Source organism: Anser anser (assembly GCF_964211835.1).
Source record: "Anser anser genome assembly, chromosome: 3".
NCBI lineage: Eukaryota > Metazoa > Chordata > Aves > Anseriformes > Anatidae > Anser > Anser anser.
In genome coordinates this window covers 19922019-19943338 of record NC_139722.1, presented here as the reverse complement: position 1 = coordinate 19943338, position 21320 = coordinate 19922019, and the positions used below count along the sequence as shown (strand labels likewise).

The 21320-nt window shown below is 36.2% G+C and overlaps 1 protein-coding gene across 35 annotated transcripts in view; it reads right to left on the bottom strand.

The window, feature by feature from the left end:
* The window catches only part of MYT1L (myelin transcription factor 1 like), a 330562-nt gene that overhangs the window by 29664 nt on the left and 279578 nt on the right, over positions 1-21320 (bottom strand). For 33 of the 35 annotated variants that reach the window (XM_083829861.1, XM_083829884.1, XM_083829883.1 and 30 more), the window contains one exon: positions 1512-1574. In XM_083829861.1, the coding sequence (XP_083685987.1) occupies positions 1512-1574 (63 nt within the window). Of the gene's footprint in view, positions 1-1511; positions 1575-5827; positions 20420-21320 lie in introns of those variants that run through there. The other 2 variants (XM_083829888.1, XM_083829889.1) reach the window with 1 other exon arrangement.

Below are 21320 nucleotides of genomic sequence, written 5' to 3'. Positions count from 1 at the left end.
TTGCCAGCTTTTAGATTTCTTCTGTTTGTGACACTTTGGCTTCTCTACTACATTGTACTGAATCTTCACTGTCCTGCCTGTTTCTGGTTAAATAGTTAACTAAACACTAAATAGTTAACTAAACACTAAACAGCTTCCTAAAATAGCAAAGTTCAGGCATATCTACACTAAACATAGCATTGGTAGAGGTACGAGCTGATAAATCCATGCATAATTAAATGTAGCTATAAATTTGACCTTAAACTACTTTGAAAGTGTGATTTTATCTCCTACATTGCATAAGTGATTTTAAAAATATTTACATCATCTTCTTTACAATGTTATTTGTACTCTTGATGGTTCTCTGTGTTTAACAGAAAATTGAGTTGTTATTGTGATCAATCATTTTTACAGCTTGTAAAGGTATGGCACATTTCTAATGTCTGTGCTATTTATCTTTTGACTTTAAACTGTTGCTTGTACTGGAAATACATTTAAACTGGAAGTATGTGTATTGACTAGTTATAGGCAATTGTAAACCTAGGGACTTGGTGAACCAAGAAAACATCCAGACTCAACAGCATTAATATGCATGGGAGAAAAGAGCCTTTACTAAAAAAAGAGAGGTGGACTACACTATTATTCTTCAATTAAATAGTGGATAACTATCTGCAAAATATAGTGGAGCTCTTCTCCACTGATTTATAGTTGTCAAATACCCACAAGGGCATTGCTAATTATACAGCACGTGGAACATTATCTCTACTGTGGTACCACAGTAATTCATTTTGGGGTTACCAGTAATATCTTAATTAGTAAATGTGAATCTTTCTTTGGTCCTTGGTAAAGATTGCAGTTATAGTTTAGACAGTCAAGGTAACAGCTTTTATCCATAAATTTCTCTTCCTATTCTTCTGACTTAACATGGTTATATACAACACACTGTGATTTAAAAGCAAGCCCAGCTATTCTGAAATATATTGACAAGACTAGTGCATATTAGATGCAAGAGGTGTTTTTTTCACTCTGTTTAACACTGATAAGACTTCAGCTGGGAGAGGAGTAAAGAAAATGAGCTTCATTTCACACTTTAAGAAATAACAAGAGAGTCAGAAGAGATTGACAAGAACAATCAGGAAAAATATGCAGAAAAAAAATATGCAGGAACAGAATTTTAGTCCAGAGAAAGTAAGACTGAGGAGAATGGTGAAGTTATTCAGAATGTAAGGCAACAGAAACTTATGAATGTTGAATTGTTTCTCTGGGCTAACAGACAAGGGAGAAAAAAAAAAAACACATTAATTTTTTCCAAAGATTTTGCTAGAAAAAAATCTTCCTGTCTATTTGGGTAGTGAGCTATGCTGAAACTGAGGAATGTTATTCATTTTATGTAGAATGAGTTAGATCAATGTATGGCTATGTAGAGCACTCAATCCTACTTCAGTGCTGAGAAAGAAAAGAGAGGTCTGTTGAAGTCCCTCCTAGTCCTGTGGTTGTTTGATTTCAAGAATAAAAAATGTCTCTTTACATACCTTCGATGTGAAGCATAATTTCCAGTAATATGCCCAGAGCCATCACACCCAGGGGTGGGACACCTACAATAAAAATGTAAAAGATATAGAGCAGTGTTACTGACGAGAAAGATATAGCTGCCCATTTTATATTAAAAATATATATATATATTAATTGACTCGATAATTTTTTCCACAGGTGCCTGCCTTGGGGAACTCCAGCCATTGCTAAACCTGAGCTTAATTCCACACCAGGGACAAACATACTTTTCTCATTCATAAAATGTTTTTATTAACTACTCATCATCTGCCCATTCAAACACTTTCCGGATACTTCTTGTATCACCAGACTACTGGAGATTTCCAGCAGCAGTCTGACAACCCCACACCACCAGAAATGAGTAGGGTTGACAGCAAATGGAATACGCCCAAGATGTATTCTTAAGTAATAGCTAACGTTACAAGTAAGCCATTTTGTTTTCCAGTAAGGATCTTGCTCTAATCCCACCACACAGTGTCATGAGACATTGGTGTACCTTTGTAGACACCCTGCCACCTCTCCATGAGATGAAGAAAATGCCTAAGGAAAAGGAAATGTACAGACGGGGAGGTAAAGATGTCTTCTTGCATAGAAATGGTAACCCACTTGGCATTCCCAGATATCAAGCAAACAGATACACTCATCAGTGGAATTTCTAATAGTTGAATGACAGTAGAGTCATCAAAGAAAATGCCTGTTTTTCTCTACATTGTGAAGATGATTGTGATCACTACAGAATAAGCTAAATTATAATGCTAAGTATAATCATTAGCTGGTATTTGAACTTCTACACTAAATCACGGAAAAGACAAAAGAAGAATTAATTTATACTCATTTTAATGAACTGTCAAATGCTAGATGAATTCCAAAACCTCATTTTTCCTGAGCCTCAGTTTTGATTTTTAGCTGTGCAATAAACCTCATTTCAAAGAAAACATTCTAATTTAAAAAAGCATGTGCACAATCTCCAGATGTTGTATTCTGAAACAAGAGATTTCCATAACATTGAGTTCAATGATTATTTGAATCCAAAAGTCATTCAGACTTTGGCTTTCACCCTTTAGTTACATGTGAGCTTTCCTCAAAGTTGGTACATACTGGTAAAGTGCTTTCATGGAGGTTTCTTCAAAAACTTGGATTTTTCTTAAAATCAGGAATTCAAGCAACCTGGAATTCAGTGCAATGGGGCTTTCATATTCCATTAGGTTGCCCTTTGCTCTTTAAATCTAATAAGCATTACCTACTTCTGAGGAGCTCAGCAGGGCCAAACCTCAAACACAATTAATGCAACCTTGAAAGAGATAAGCTAAACTGGAATTTGTTAAATAGAGTTCTCACATGGTGTTCTTCTGGACCAGTTCAGTTACTCTATAGAAAACAAAAATGCATTAATGCTTCTAGGATGTAAGCTGGTAAAACCACTGGGATTCACTGGATCACTTTCTATAAGTTTCTAGAAGATTCTCTTCTACATAACAAAGATCCTGTGTGCTTTGGATAAGGAATTTAAACAACATCCTTAAGGGTAACTCTCCTTTTCTCTTGTGGTATGTGCTTACTTCACTTTTTGTGAAGAACAGCCTTTGCCACAATGGCACTTTATTACTACATCTTTGCACAGGACCAAGTGTAATAAACCCCATGATCTTGACTAGAAAATGTAAGTACTACTGTGAGTCTTTGTGAGTCTTAGTATGTAAAAACCAATAGACACGCTGACATCACACATTAATCTTTCTGCTTGTAGAAAGATTAAAAAAAAAAAAAAAAAAAAGATTTGCTGTTTCTTCTCACATAACTAGGTAAAAATATGGTGAACAAGTCATAGTTCTTACCTGTATAGCCCTTTCCATTAATTCTTTACTGTGGCTAGCCCAAATTTTGGAATATAGGTTGGCTAGTACTTGAAGTTAAAAAATAAATGGGGGGAGTCTTATGTTGAGATTCTTACATTTTAAATGTTACATATATATAGATATTTAGATGGTTTTCTTATGGCATTTTGTTAGACCTATAGAGAGAAGATCCACTGCTTCTTTTGTGTTTTTCTTTTTGTTTGGTTGTTTCTTTTTGTTTGTTTTTTAATCACAAGTATCTTCAGTGATCTACAAAACTTATTTCCTACTTCCATCAAGACCAGATACATCACTGAAGCCTGACTGAAGCCTCTGAAGATATTATATCAAAAGATATGGGAATAAAAATTAATTAATGAATTTCCTAAACTTTGACTCTAAGTGTCCATTGCTTTTAAATGAATAAAGGAGAGCAAGAAGCTATTAGACTGCTCCTCTGCAGTTTCTCTGAGGTACTACAAGGATTCCTTTTTTATGAACACATACTGTTTGAAGCCTTCATTTTCATCCACATACTCTTCAAGCCTTTTGAGAATAAGCTATTATCAAAACAGCACAATGGTTTTCTCACGTTTTCTAAGACTTTTGCTACAGGCAGGCATGATTAATAGTGTCTTAACAAAGAGGATTTGTAAGATATACCAGTATAACTGATCAATCAGTCTCAAGATGATACCATTACACCTCAACCATTTGGACACCTACACAATTTAAAAACTAGGCTATTTCTGCATCATTCGGAAAAAAAAAAATGGAAGCAACTGATATAAAAGAAGAAACCACTTGCTGTAAATTTGAATTGAGAATCTTCAGAAATGGCTCTGTACAGTTCACATCAGTTTAAAATCATATTTTTGATTAAACTAGAACAGATTTTTTATATAGGCGTGGATTTTAGAAAGACCTTCCAGATTTTGGTTTCAGCACTATAATAATTGTTTTCTAGTCTCATAAGCTGATATTGACCTAAATGTACAATATGAAATGAGAGTTCTGTGAAGTTGATAAGAACATTTTAAAATCCTGAAACATTTCTATTTGTTCATGTTTCTATTCTGTGGGAAGTGCTTATAACCACTGTGAAATATGAGATGCTGATATGAAACAGTCTGTTTCAACTACGAAGTTACTACAATATTTATTTGCTCTGCTAAATAGATTAGATAAGGAGACAACTACAAGTAGCTGTAACATTAGAATTGTGGGTCTGGAATTTCAGAATACCTTATCATACATAGAACTTGCATATACTCTACTACTTTGATATCAACTACTAAATGCCTGTGGATATTTGACTTAGGAGATTGTATGTGCTGGCAACAGTGCCTGAAAAATATAAGTACAAGTGCTTACAAGAGGCAAGTGATATGAGACCCATTGAAAATGAATGCTGTAGGAAGTGGAAGAAAGAGATATACAGTTTCCTCAATTACTTAAAGTGAAGGTAATTTGGCAGAATCAGAAGCTTACTAGTGGACTCTACCTAATAGCTTATTGCAGCAAAGGAAATACTTTAGTACTGCAAAGAGTGAAGTGACAAAAGGACTTCTCTTTGTAAAGAATGAAGTTCAGACTGTATAACACTGGTACTTTAAACAAAATCAGAGCATCCAGAAAAAGAGCTTGTCAGTGATGGGAAATGCAGTCAGCACTGCCTTGATGTCCTATTCAGTTCACAGAACATCCCAGAGAAGCTTTTGTAGGAACATAAGCATGAGCAGAAAGCAGGAAACAACAGAACAGCAACAGCTGCAGCAGCTGCATTCAGTATTGGGCTTAGATTCAATAGCAGGAATAAAGAAAAGGTGAAAAACAAAATGAGATAAATAAACTTAAGCCCTATCACTCATTCTTCACAGAAAAAAGAACTGAGAGTGTGCAGCAATTAAAAAGGCTTCCAGACAATTGAAAGAACTTAAGGAGGTTGCTGGGACTGTGGAGGAAATGGATGCAATGCCCAAATGGGTTCTGAGAGGGTTTTTCCAAATGCCAATGCTTAAAAGACTTGATGCAAGCTCAGCTCAGAAGAAAAGACAGCTTACTTCAGTACAGAAGACTACAAATAAAATATGCATTTAAACCTATATTCCCAGGTTTTTATTTAGATATATAGGAGCTATATAAGTTGACGCGCAACTTGCATATTTAAATAACTTATAGATCAGCTAGCATGGAAACAGAAATGTTGTTACACAAAGGTGCTAAGAGAGGACAGAAGTAGTTTTTTCCTTCTTGTTGTGTATAACTTTGGTTGACTTACTTTTAAGATTGATTTTAATATATAAATTATCTCTAAAATTCCAATAAAAGAGAGATATAGTAACCTGTAATATAAATTCTATATAAATAATGTATAATATATATATAAATATAATTATATACAATTATATATAATATAAATATATAGTATATAAATAATTCTATATAAAATATAAAATCTATTTTTTTTTTCCTGTCAAGAATTTTTACTACAAAATTACAATGGCTTTTCAGAATCAGAAGTATTGTACTTCCCTTGTTAGAAGACAGAGCTCATGGATTTTTTTTTCAGTACAAGCAGTCTGAGCATAGCCCAGAGCCTGAGCTCAGGCTTAGGTTTGGGCTCAAGCTCAGGCTTCGTCTCTGTAAGAAACACCTGTGTTACTGAGATTCAGCAACACAGTGAATTCTGTTTCCATCTCAGTCAAATCTTGTCTTCAGAGTTTGGCTGGTTTATATACATATATAAATCAAAATGGAAATCTTGGATGTAGAATTATACAAGCCCAAATTCAGCACACCACCCAAACAGAAGTTAGGTCACATGATTATTTTTCACTAGTTGGGTGATAACGTTTAATTTAAACATCAGAGACAATTCTAGCAGCTGTAACCAATATACCTTTTTGTCTCCTTTCCCTCAGTCTCTTTCCCCTTTAACCACTCTTCTATGGCCTGCGCCAAGCCCTCTTCCTCATCACACCAGACGGTCATTTCAGCCTCACTGCCCTTATCAATAAGGCCAGTTCACTTGGTTTCCACTATGGAAAGGACATGTTATCTAGTTAGGCTGTAGTTTTAACATGAATTGGCAGGTTTGTATGTTATCTCTGTACTTGTTTTTAGCTATAGCTTTCTGGGGATTAGTAATAGCACTCAGTGGACACTCTATAGACACTCTACAAATAAAGAAATAAAAACAGTCACCAATAAAGATGAAGAGTATTGCCAATAATGGCTATGGCAAATTCCTTCTATACTGGTTTTGTACTGAGGATGCTTGATTTTTTAGAACTGAAATTAAGCCATTATTTTTTCTCACACTGGTGATGCCAAAAGCCATCAGATGGCTATTCTTTCTAGGACCTATCATCAAACTGTACTAGGATTCTATTGCAATGGGTAGATAATATATATCTTTTATAACCTATTACTAGTAAGATAATGTAATCAGTTCTAAAGTTTGATGTTATCTTTTTTTTTTTTTTTGGTGTGTTTTACACCACTTTGCATCTACTATGTTGTGGATCCAATCTTCCCTTGAGCCTTAAGTAACTACCATACCTACCATACGTAAACGAATACATAGAATGTTTATCCTATAAATTAGTCATTAAATATTTAAAACTGATGTAGCTAACAACCCAAAAGAAAAATCATATTGAATTGAGATGGGGAATAAACCAGTAAGTTGTACAAAAATTCAGAATGGCCCTTTAGAATGTTCCACACTGCAAAAGAATTGGAATTTAACAGAAAATTATATCTTCCCCATAGTTTTATTTTGACCATGCTGTCAATCTCTATAGTATAGATGTGATTTTCTGTTGAAGACTCAGAAAGCCTAGAGAAATATAATTGTTTCCCGTGGGATTTTTTTTTCATAGCAGAATGTAGAATTTTTTATTGTCTGGTGGTTTTCATGTATTTGAAATTCTGTTTTATTTGACTGAATCACCAGGAATGGAATTCATAGGTTGGGAGGCTGGAAGACAGACACAATAATACTTTGCATTTCTATCTTCCATCTGAAGATCTGAAAGTATTTTACAAACATTAATGGATAAAATCTCACAATAGTGCTTTGATGAAGGAAAGGATTTAGCAGACAAAAACTGGGGCATACAGAGGCTAAATGACTTTACACAGAAGGGGAAAACAGGCTAGAAGATATTCTTATTCACTGCTCTGTTTGCAGCTATAAAGCCATATCTCCTCTGAAACTACATATAGATTCATAAACAAAATATTGTTCTTTTCTAGTCGGGTAGTCCAGAAAAAAAAAAAAAAAAGTTACAAAAGTAGAACTGCAAAGATACTGTGTTTGCAGTTCCCTGAACTGAATGTGTGAGGAATGAGTAAAAAAGGGAACTGAACAAGAAAAGGAAGGGATGAAGAACTTTGTCAAATGAAGAAACAGAGTTTGATATAAGGTCTGGTAAGTTTATGGTATGTCTATGCCTCTACAAACTTGAGTGCTTTTAAAAAAAAGAATATGTGCAGCTCTTGATAAACAAGTCCCATGTTTGACTCCAAAGAGGCAAAGAGATAACAATAATAATCTGACTCTTTCCTACACCACACACCACTGACCTGCATGGAGGACTCCAGGGGAAGAGGAGAGATGATAAATAGAGCTGTGCAGTCCTCAGTGGAAACTTTTAGGCCATGGGTGTTTCAGTAACAGTCAGGGTTTGGGCTACTGTTATGAAAACTCCTACTTAGTAGGAACTGGATTGTAAACAGCAACTCATTTTGCATTTACGTTTCTGAGCAGAGTAACTCTGCCAGTAAGTACTGTCCTAGATATTGCTGTGAAGGCAGTATGTACAGATGTATAAATCTCTGAATCTTATTTTCTGTCTCAGGCACTGTGGTAGATTATCAAGCTCAAATTAAGCATGTAAAGTGGGAACGTTGATGATTCCTTTCCTCAAGAAGCCACAGAAAAGACAGTGTCTGTTGTAACTCCAGCAGGAACACAGATGCTTTTCGACTTTTACCCTGTCGTTTCTACTTTAGTGTTGTTACTTCCATTCATTCACTGCCTAGACAGAAACCCTCTACCTATACAACCTATTTGCAGTGAAAAACTGTTAAAACTGTTCTGCTAGGATGGATTTATTTTCTCTTAATTTTCCTCAATTAAGCTGCACATCTACATACTTTTATCACTTCTTCTTTTTCACATTTTCCACCATTGTTTTTCTTTCTTGATGACTCTTTCTCTTCATTTTCAATCCTTTCCATTCAGTGGAACAGGGATTTCCATTTAACTTTTGTCTCCAGTTTGCTTTCCATCTGTATTCCTCCATAGTGTTTTTCTTCTACATTTTACTTCTGCCTTTTTCAGATCCTTTTCACAAAATCTCAGAATCTCAGAATGGTTGAGGTTGGAAGGGACCTCTGGAGATCACCTGGTCCACTGCCCGCCCCTTCCCCAAAGCAGGGCCACCCAGAGCAGGTTGCCCAGGACCATATCCAGGTGGGTTTTGATGATCTCCAAGGAGAAGACTCCACAACCTCTCTGGGCAGCCTGTGCCAGTGCTCCATCACCTGCACAGCACAGAAGTGCTGCCTAGTTTTTCAGATGGCACCTTCTGTGTTCCACTTTGTACCCACAGCCTCTTGCCTTGTCACTGGGCACCACTGAAAAGAACCCGGCTCTGTCCTCTTTGCACTCTCCATTTTCTTCCTCATTGTCACTTCTTGTCATTTTTCAATTTTATTTTTCTCCCTTTTACATTTTTCTTCTCTGTACCCTTTGGCTGTTGTCTTCATTCTCTGTTCCTCCCTCATCCTTTCCTCTTTTCATGACTCTAATAACCTTGAAGTTGACAGTTCCTTTCCTCCTTTCCCCCTCTTTGTTGTTTCCTTCTATTATCTGTCTTCACTCATCACCCTCCTTGTCGTCCTGCTCTTTTCTCCCAGCTGATTTTGTCTTTCCCTTAGTCTGCATCGCATGTGGCCCTCTTACATAGCTGAAATGACTGGGTACACATTGCATCTTTGTGTCAGGGGAGAAATCGCTCTGCGTGGTGAAACCTTAACACTGAATTTCTTGACTGCCAAGACACAATGAGTCACTTTCTTCCACTCTTCTGTTTTCATTAAAGTCCCTGCAAGCTTTATCATTGGCTTCAAAGGGAACACAACCAAGCTAGCACTGGGTGCTCCTGAAAATTACATTCACAGCTCATTTGAAGCTTATTTAAATTGGTTCAAAAGGAGACAAAAACTCTGTGGGACAGGTATGCAGATAATGGATAATCTCAGTGGACATTGAGTCTATGATTTCATATTCCAGGCAAAACATATGATCTACTCCTCACAAATATACCTAAGAAAGCATGTGAAGTTAAACACTTATAAAGATCAAAGTTTCACAAAGATGCGTTGTAAGCCAAAAATAAAAAGGAAGTTAAATTTAGATTCATATGTTAATTAGTTCCTTGTATTCAGCCTAACAAGAAGGAGCACTTAATCACACATATTTGGTTTTAGCAAAAGTGCTAAATGCTGCTTTTTCATATGTAAAATACTGCTAACATTTCTTACATAGAATCCTGACATGAAAGTCCTTATTGCAGGTAATAGGAAATTTAAAATAAATAAATAAATAAATAAAAATCCCAAACCCCAAAACCATAAGAGATATAAAGGAAGACAATTTGAAGAAAGGACAACAGAGGCCGTCCTCGTTCCCCTATCCCCCATCCCCTGTCAATTGTGTTGGTATGGCAAATGAATTAATTGAGTAAAAATCTATTTTATCATTTGTTCACAGGGACTGGATCCAGTGCAGTTCCAATGAATAGTCAAGAGATCAGGGAATCCAGTCAGGGATCACTCCTGGTGGGGTATTACCATGCCCTCTCAGAAGACATCGAGGGACGTTCAGGTTGGAAATCGGAAAGACATGGCATGGAATGACTTGTTGTTACCACTTTCATTGTACCGTCTTTCTATCCGTAAGGGAATGATGCCAGGCCTATGGAGCTAGTCCAGGCATGAGACTAAAATAATTTTGGCTCAGAGGGTTCACGGAGTAATTTCAGTCATTTCTATCTCTGCTGAGAGATTGCTCTGTCTCTCTCTTTGCCTCTATAAATCCCCAGCAATTGAACGGTTCTAAACTGGGGATGGCAGCATACTCTCCTCCTTAGGTAAAATTTAATTAATTCCTTGACTTTTTGCATGTATAATTTTGTGTCCTTAGCTCCTGGTACTATCTGTATTGCATTTCTGCATTTTTTGAACTGTGTGTGGGTGAGAAAGAACATGATATGCTTCTTAATTAAACTGAAATCCATTTTCCTATAAGCAGACTAAAATGCATCATGCTGGCATTTAAAATATCACTGTGCACTCGCATGCACAGATACACATGATGCTTTTAAATTAATTATATTGCTTAGAAAAAATACTGTGCTTTCAGTTACCACCTCTGCGTGCTGTCTGTTCTGCTAGCAGTCAGGACTTCCCAGCCTCTCTGCAGCAAGTGCCATGATGTGCTGCCCGCTGTTCTCACATCTAGCACCAGCATATACTGCCTAACATGCCAGTTGCCAAAGGCATGGTAAGTGCCTAATGTGAAATCACTTCTGTGCACTACCCAGGGGGTGTTCCGTTCACAGAAGCTGCCAGGGGGAAGCTGTGAATCAGCTCTCTCCCTGGGCACCTTGCCCACGCTTTCTCTTCTGCCAGCATCGCCTGCCTTGGAGGCAGCACTGGCCAGCTGCACATCCCATCCCTGCAACAGCGAGCACTTCCTGGCACCAGGGATGAATCAGTTCCAACATATGCAAATTCAAATGTTCATTTCCAAACACCTCATGCTTTGAAAAAGCTTCATTTTTATAGTGAAGGAATAACACACAATTATAGAGGCATGGAGAAAAATACAAAAGGAGATAGCCTTAAGACAACACATCCTACAGCTAGGAGCAAAGCCATGCAAATTCTCTGTCTCCTAATAATACTGCTGCAAACCTGTGCTTGAAAGTTAATTCAGAGTAAGGGTAAGTATGACTTTGAAATACATGGGCTTTTCTTCAGTAATTCGGGGTGGACACATTTGTTTCTGAAGAGTGTCCTGTTGCTGGTTGGTCTTACAAAATGTGAACCACTAGTTCTCTCAAGAATATCTGCCACTCAGTCACTGAAGAGCAAGATTTCTAATCAGGGTTTGCAGAACAGCCAAGAAGAGTGACTTGATTTCTTTTGCTTCTTGTATGTGAAAAGAGGTCAGAGAGAAACAATTGAAGACAATAGCACAGGCATAGCATTTTGGAATTCTTTACCCTGGAAGGTATCTTCAAAAGCTCTTGCAACTGGTCTAGCTTTTCTATTTATGATGTAATGCAAATTTTAACACAAATTTAAATTTATATTATGCCAAATGTTGAATACTTTAAAAATGTATTATTTAAAGTAGGGATTTTTCTCCCTGTTAAAGGATTTACATTATGGTTAGGTCAGTAGCCTAACTGGTTGCCTTGAACACCATAAAATTATCAATAGCATCATTCTTGAACTGCTGTCTCTGTTGCTACTTCTTCAGACAATTCATGCTCTGCTCTTTTGTACTATGTACATCTTATCCTTGGTGAAGAAAATACCAAAGGCTCTAGTGGGAACAGCAGTATGACCTTGAATGTGTCCTTTCCTGAGTTTCCTGGAGGTTTGGGATGACTTCAAAATCTACAAATCTGGAATACTCAAAAAGTTCAGCACCTCCACAAGAAAGACTCAGAAAAAAACCCTATCAGATTAGGACTACTAAAAGCAGAGGAAACAAACTAAAAACTTTCAATAGTCTGTGGCCTTAACAATCTACTACTGTTGTTGGGAAGAAGGTGTACCTCCTGGCTTTAGACACTCCTTAGCTATTCTGTTTATCTGTTTTTCATTTGAACATAACTGTTCAAGTTGTACACTCACACATAATTCATCAAAAGAAGTAACCTAGAAGAGTAGGAACAGGGATAGTTGGACATAAAGTAAAAAAGAAAGGAAAGGCTGAGTGGAAAGGATGGAAAGAATAACAGCTTGAAGAAGTTCCAATTTACATGCTCTCTTTCAAATTAGTTCATTTAATATTGCTATGAAGGACTGAGTCTACAGAAACATCTGTGATATTTCTAGCCCTTTATAATTTAGAAAGAAACAGGAGTCCCATCTCTAACAAGAGTTCTCTCAGCCTAGCATTACGGCAAAGCCATAAATGAATATGATGGTAAACATCTTTGAGTTATATAGAAAATATATAAAGGGGTTAATGAGGGCTCATAAGTTTGGAAAAAAAAATCATCCAAATGACAGAAATGTAATGGGCTTGAATTTTCTTCACACTATTAACAGCTTTTCTCTTAGTCTTCTGTTTCAAAAGAGAAACGAAGAAGATTATTTTCAGTGCATATTCAATACGGTAAGATAAGTTACGCCAGGAATTTAGTGTAAAATGTGTTTATGAGACTAACTGCACCATAAGCCTAAGAGGTATGTTTTGTTCCATGCACACTCACTATGCTGTACCTATTAGTAATGTGAACAAGGGTTATTTTAGTATAAAGTTCCTATACTGGATGGACTTCTAAATCTCTTCTGAATGTATGGTTTCTATCTGAAAACATGTGCCATCCAACAACAAGGACAGGTTAATGTTTGGAAAAGGGGATCAAGCCCTCAAGGGTTTCACTTCTCTAGACAGCTGAAGCACAGGAACTACTTTCTATTTTGGGGGTGAAGAGTCAACAGCAAAAGAGTAAAATCCTTCAGTTTTTATTTTATGAAAACAAACATCTTTTTCCCTCTAGGCCTACAAACATTTGTCAGAAGCCCAAGTGAGGAAATGTGAAAATACCAAGTGTGAATTATATCATACTGTAAGAGGCAGTCTGGTCTAGTGAGAAGGCTAATGAACAGTACAGCTAAGGGAAATCCAGTTTTGTTACTGATTTATCATGTGAGTTTATACTAATTTTGAGCAGCTTCTCAGGCATGCTGTAAGTTTTGGTGTGATTGACTTGAGACTCATGCTCCATCTACATTGACTTTTAAGTATAACTTCAGCATTTACTTGAGCCTTAAATTACCTTAGTCCTGCAATGTTAAGCAAAGCTTAATGGCATACTGAAGCAAAAATTCTTATTGCAAGTCCAGTCAAGAACCTATCTGCAAGGAGGACAGGTTGAGCACAACTAGAGCTATGTTACAAGTACTCCATCCTACTGTCTTGAGGTAGTCTCAGAAGACAGGCAGCGGACAGACAAATCAGCCCTAATGAAGTAATACTTAGGAGTGAACAATGTCTTCTGTACCCTTCCCAGCACTCTGAGAACTATAAACACTGAGTCACAAGTCTGTATTGCTGCACGATGCAACAGGATGTTTAGGGTCTTGGAGCACTTGATATATGAGGCTGCTAGAGCTGGGCTTGTTCACTAGGAAGAGAATGATCTTATTGTGTAAGAAACAATCTTATTTCTGTCTACAAATACCTAACAGGAGGGTTTGGTGAAGGCGTAGCAGAAGTTTTCTCAGAGGTGCACAGCTGAAGAATAAGGAGGTAGCAGGGACCAGCTTCAGCATGAGAAAGTCCAACTCATTAAAAATAAATAAATAAATACCACAAGTCTGGGCAAACCCTGGAACAGGTTGTGGGATCTCCAGCCTTGGAGACACTCAACAAGGTTCTGAGCAACTTGCTCCAAATGGATTATTGGCCTGAGCAGGAGTTTGGAGTAGGTAACTTCTGGAGGTAATTTTGCATGATTTTATAGGTCTGAATAGATCCTTAATGCTCTATCAGAGAGCATACTCTTTGGCCTCTTATGGGAGCACAGACACAACTTTTCATTACTGATTTCTGGAAAGACCAAGACCTATTATTCTACTTGATTTCCAACCCTTTCTTGATAATTCAAGTTCAAACATCAGCTAATTCTTTTGTATAAAAATTTCAACAATTCGATTTAAAATGATGATTATGAAGTCCAGTTTGCCTAGTTAATGAATGCTCAGAGAGGGACTGTGTAGTCTGAGAAAACGTTCCCAGTTTCTGCTCCAGGCATTCAACTGCCTCTGCTTCTGAGCTTCCTGTCCCTCTTGACAGGGTATTGCAGCTGTCTGGATAGCAGTAAGAGAAACAACTGAGCTTTCAGCATGGTATTCAATGACCTGAAATGGGTGCCATTTCACCCTAACCTGTCAAACTGTATGAAGCAGTTCACACTTCATGTGAACAAAGGAGACATCCTTTCAGTCAGGGCAGGAACCTCTGATAAGACCATTAAAACTGTTCCAAGCTAAACTACTCCTTGTGCTGGAATCTGAGACTGTATTTGAACAGCACTTAAGTAATAATTCCAGCTTCATAAGAATGTTCCAAGGTATCATTAACTATAGCACTCAAAAATGAATTGTGCTTTTTATTGTCAGGCGATATTCTCTAGTATCTTTTCTTACTTTGGCCCTCCTTACTTTCTCCTTAAAGTTAACAAAGGCAGAAAGGCCAGGCTTTTGTACAGTTTCCCCTTCTGTAACTCCCATAAGATTAGGCAGTGCAAGCTTGGTTTATACTGTAAACATTTCATGAAAGAACCACTTTAATTTTGCAGTCTAACAGCTGCAGGAATTGCTTCCTAAACAGCCGTGCAGAGTGCTGGAGAGGTCAGAGGTTACAAACAGGGATAAATGGCTGTGCAGCACAATGGTACTGTGAGGCTGCACAGTGCAGTGTATAAAACAGCTCGCTCTCTCCCAGAAACACTTTGCTCCCGGTTGGGAATACAGGCAGAGAGAGAAGTGCTCATGCTCTATTATATCCTAGGGTCAGAGCTCTCATACTCTGTAGAATTGGAAAAGTAGAGTTGAGTGAGAGGCTAACAACTTTTACACACTTTTTATAAGAAAGAGGTTTCCTTCTTATTTTTATTTATTTATTTTAACAAAACACTTCCTCTTCCAAAACCACTTGTTGCTTTTGTGTGCTTATAGCCAAATATCCCTGAGTATCTATTTACTGCTCTTTACTCTCATTTCTAATTCACTCAGTTAGTTTTGATACAGATCTCATGCAAACATTGATTAATTATTTTCTGTCTTCAGGTTTTCTATTTCCAAGGTGAGTATTTACATCTTGTATTCAAACAATTTTATTTATTTTTTAAAACACTATCCTCATAAAGATTCCTGCTAATTAACTGCCCCCTGACAAGGATTTGGAGAATAATACCTGGGCAGGAACACAGCTGAAACACAAATTCTCTGTCTTGATTAGCTCAGAAGTTGTGATCCTCAGGTATATACTACACGGAAGAAGAGCATCTTATGAAACCCCTTGCAATGAATCAGGGATAGGCAGAATTCCAGTCTGAGCACCCATACAGCCACAGGAAATCCATAAATTTCAAGATGATTACAACATCTCAAGAAGGTCAAATGAAAGACTGTGGAACAGGTTAGCCATCAAACTACACCGTTCAGAAATGTCTCCTATAGTTTGCCACTTCCCAGTACTCATTGTGCACTGTACCTCTCATACAGAATTTAATCCGTTAGTTGTGTGTTTAGAATGTGCTGTATTTACCTTTTTTATGCTAAGGGAAATTTATGAACAAGCCTGGTCCCAGGGAGAAAAAAATCACCCTTTCATTAAATACCATAAATACCATAAAATTAATAACAGTTGCTTTACTTTGGAATGGAAAATATTTTCATTGATGTGAACAGACAAAAAGCTTTTCTTGACCTTAAAGACATTTCCACTTCATTCTTGATTATATAAGGATTTATATGAAGACATACACACATTTGGTCTGTTATACATTAACAATCACAAGATTTTTTTCAAAAAATGGAGATAAATGGTTCTTATATGTTTACTTATTACTTCTTTTTAAACCAGTAGCATTTACTGTCGGTTCAGTATGCTTAATACCATCATTTTCAAAAAAGAATTAAAATCAGGTAAAATATGGTTAAAACATTGTATTCTGGATATAAATTTTGTATATAAATTGGTAGACAATTACTTCTCATATGAATTAAATATTACTCATTATTTTAATTTGTGGAGGTTTATTGTATTAAATAGAAGTCAAGCAAAAGTTAAAGAGCTTCCTTACCAAGATTTTATTAATACCTCTAAAATGTTTTCTTCTAAAACAAGTAATGATTTAATGGGACCCTGCCTATGACAACAACAACCTGAAACTGCTTTTGTCTAGTGTAAGGAGTGCAAATTCTGCTCATGGGGATATGCATGGAATTTGGCCTTGTAATATTGTTCTCACTCCATTAGAAAAAAAAAAAAAAGCTGCTCAGGGCCAGCTTTTTACAGCTACCAAACATAATCTCAGATCCAAAGCCAACTAAGTCTGGATCAAGCCTCAGACTGTCTCAGAAACATTGGAGGTCCTTTTCTGTAAATGACTTCTGAAGATTAAATTTTAGCTGGCTTTAAAAAATAAAGAAAAAATAATAATTCCATTCTTTCAGATTCTTTACACTTAAGTCACAACAAGTGTACTGGGTGTTATTAGAAAACAAGGCTTGCCCCTCCTCCACTGCACCTATACTTTTGGAACATACTTACGCTTTCCTGACAGATGTTTCTTGATTAGTGCATCAGAGGAAAACAAATCACCACCTACAATGGTTCCTGGAGAAGCCTTGAGAAAAAACCCATAATCTATATTTTTTTAAATGATTTTGTTATTTAAATACAATTTTTATGAATTCCCTGTTTTGTTTTTTTTTTTCATAATTTATTTATAACTTTTATTCAAGGGGAACAAAACCAGCAATGTATCTCTGCAGTATCCAGAGAGTACCCAACATTCACAGTTTTTATAACCAAACTTATTTGTGAAATGTGAAGTAGTTAAAATAGCAGATATTGAATTCATACCCTTAAAAAGTATAACCCTGGTACTTAAAAGAAAAATATATAAATATTTGTAAGAAATGTCCAACATAGTTTTTCATTTTTATATCTATCATATGCTCACATCTGCATTATAAATTCAGATCATATAGCCAAAAAGGAAATTATATGTAGTTTACGTATTAAACTCTGAATTCAACATTCAGTAGACTGCATTTAACACAGGGTCATTTTAGTTCTTTTAAGTATTGTCAGTTTATACAAGCAAACAAAAAATCTCTAGGCTCATTCATTGTTTAGTAGGAAAAAATGAATTAAATTGTGATTTTCATACACTGTCTGCTTTAATTTTTTTTTTTTTTTGGTGTGAATTATGTGTTCAAGAAAAGAGCCAGACTGACTGGCCTGGAAAAAAAATAGTTATTTACCTGTAAAAAACAAAGCAAAACAACAAAGAATGACTGTGGTTTGGTTTTCTTATAAACTGTGTCTGTATGATTTGATTCCTTTCCTACTTAATACAGAAGTGCTCCAGTATCTAATCTTTTGAATAAATTATATTTATAGCTCTTTTAAGCTGATCGTATGCTTTCATAATGATGTCCCCATTAAACTGCAGCCTAAAAATTTGGAAACTGTATTCCACTCATCTCAGCATAGTGCTATCTCTGAAGTTTGAAGATGGCATTTTAAATATCACTCTGACTACTTTACAGCTGATTGTTTAAATAAAACAATGTAAATAGTATAATTCTGGAAATCACTTTTTTTTTTTTTTATAGACTCAATTATTTGAGGCCCCAACTTTTTCCCTTTTTACCACAGTCCAAAAAATAAATAAATAACAATAGTAATGTGCTTCTCCAGCAGTCCTCCTCTGCCTCTTTTTTATTACAGAAAATAGATACTGCTGGAGCTGAGTGCAGTGTAAGCACAGTTGAGCTTACACATTATAAAACTAATTAATGATGGCCAGTGCTAACACATTCCTCAAAATCTAAGGTTGTTTCACACAGTGTACACCAAATAAGCCCATGCTGAAAGAGCACAGTGTTATCTGTAGGAGAGAAACCAGTAGACTTCGAAGCAGTGGAAATTCTCTGTGTGTTAGGGTAGAAGAGCAATTTTTACATGCAGATGAGCAAATGTAAATTCCACTTACTGGGAATACAAAAATATTGTAAAATAAGGTTATGATGAGGTGTTTATGAGGGATATGGGATATTTTAGGGATATAAAACATTGATATAGAAACTACAGTGCTGCAAAAAATGTGTGCCACATAAAGTCCCAATAGCACTTAGATAAAAAATAAAGGGGTGAACTTAACCACATGGCAAAATTAGATGTTACTGTGCAGATACAGACACCAAGTAATCGAGTTAGCAATTGGCCACTCTAAGAAACCAAACAATGCAAGGGATTTTGTAACTTCAAAGATTTAAATAAGGCAATCAAACATGAATGCTAACCCAAGAGAGCAGCTGAGGGCATCTGCCCAGATCATCACTGTTGTATTTTAGCGTAACTCCACTGAAGGCAATGGAGCTATGCTAATTTACACCAACTGAGGATCCAGGCAATCATATTTAGGACTTCAAGTGACAATATTACTTTTATTTTGTGGTATATATTAAGGGTTTTGGCAAGTCTGACCAAACACAGAAAGTGCAAAACACTGCACTTTTATTTCCCCTTTTAGCAACCGTGTAGTTTATGCAACTTCCCATGGGGATTGCCTCAGCACTTGGGATATACCACAGCATCATGTTGCAGATCTTTGCGGATCTGGATGGAATGAGCAATTGGTTATGATCTGTTGGTTTGAAGCAAAAAATGATCAACATCACAATGGGAGTTTGCACAATAACCAAATTGTGCCAAAGAAAAGACCCTTGAATTGAATACAAGCAAATGCCAGGCTGAATGAGATTAATTATGTAGGACACATTCAATGACAAAGAGATATGACCAAACCCAAAGAAGGCAGAGGTAACTGTACAAATGGAAGGACTCCAGGACAAGAAGGCCTTAGAGAGATTCATTGGGCATGTTAACATAACTAAGCAAATTCATTGATAATTAATCACAATTAAGTGCTCCTCTCAGAATAGCTGCTTAGGGACTGCACAGAATGGCACTGGAATGACTGACAAGAGAAAAGTTTTGAAAATTAAAATGAATCATCAAATAAGCATTCACACTGAAATAACTGTTGATTAGTGAAGAGCCTTGGAACTAAGGGTAGCATCTTCAAAACTGTTTAAGTTGTTATTGCAGACACTAAATTCCACTTTCAAAGTAAGGGATATATAAGTTGCAGGGATGTGGATTCCCAGTGCTTACACTCTTTTTGAAAACAAACTTTAGACTCGTAAGTCATACAGGTCGTTTGAAAAAAAATATTTTAATTCAGTCAACATTCATCTGAATTGAGACTATTCCAGGTTATAACTAAAAGGCAAAGGCTTTAAAACACTGATTATAATCCAAACAGCAGCAGACGTATGGCTAGCAATATCTTTTATTTTAAACAATTAAGTGCATAGAGAAGAAAGAGGCCATAAAGTATTTGAGTATTTTAAATGCCATTGTGCACATTAAAGCCTCTAATTCCAGTGTGTTTCATGGTATTGAAAACTTACTAAGGCCCTGATTCTGCAAGGTGCTTCATGCAAACAATTTTGTGCCTGCATGGAACATTTCACAGTATCAGAGGTACTGATATGCAGATGACTTGTAAGGAGCTTTTTAGAAGGTACATGCTTTTAAGACTACCTTTCAGTGATGAAAACAATGATGAAGGGTCTTATGTAAACAGAACTCAAGTATTTTTAATTTTGGAGACAAAAGTTGACAAAATTAAGTGAGAAAAATGGAATGACTCAACCTTACCAGAGTCTGAATGAGTTATTCTAACAGAAAAAAGCCCAGCCACTTCCATATGTAAAACTTATTGCGACTATAGAGATGAGGTTGCTGCAGATGATGGGTTTCTATACAAAGGACATTATCATAACACCACACAACATGAGGTTGGAAATGCTAGGTATAACCTACAGTGCCCATTTGAGTATTGAGAAGTGCAGGAACAGAGCCCAAGGTGTTCTGTTCTGGCCAGGCATGCATGCTGCCATCAAAGATAAGGTATCCAAGTGGAAATCTGCAATAAATACAGGAAACAAAAATGCAAAAAAAACCCACTGAAACCACATGAGATTCCTAATTTCACTTGGCCCAAGGATCTAGTTGAACAAAATGGGAAAGATTATTCCTTATAGGGGAACTAATATTAGGGATCTATGTTCCTTGGTTTTGTTTTTAATAATTTAAATTAGATTTGCACACTAACTTGCAATTTAATAACACATTGTAAACTGTAGTTTATTTTACCATAACATTGCAGACAAGTTAATAAAATACTGTTATTTACAAATGACTGGCTCTAGTCATTTTTAACATTACACCAAATACATCATGTCTGGTCCTTGCAATCACATTTTCCATATAGAAATTAGATAAAACATCAAGAAACTTAAAAAAATATTTGAAGATTCAAAGAATACTTACTTAGCATCAAGTATTGAATTGTAACACAAAATCACTTACTAGGCTCAACAACTTTAGTATTCAAGAAAAATTGAAATGGCAACTTCTACTAAGTTTCCCACATAATAAAAAAAAAAAAGGAAAAAAAAAAAGGAAAAACAAAAAAAGACAAACAACAGAAAACTAGGGAAAGGGGAAAAAAAAGATAACATGAATGGAAGTGATTATTACTCTTGAAACAAAGAGTAGTTTTCTAAGAGAAAAATGAGTGAAAACTGTATAATGGGTTATAGCCTTCCAAATGTCAGTCTTGCTGAGTTCTTATAAGAGGACAGATTCAGTCTAAGCATGAAAAGGCAAGGCAAGGCAAGGCAAGGCAGGGCAAGGCAAGGGCAAGGGCAAGGGCAAAGGCAAGGCAAGAGGTAGTACTCCTGTACAGATGAAGCAACAAATATACACTCAGGCAGTGAATTTCCTGCCTGTAAAAAGTAAAATTTTATCTCAAGTGGCAAACA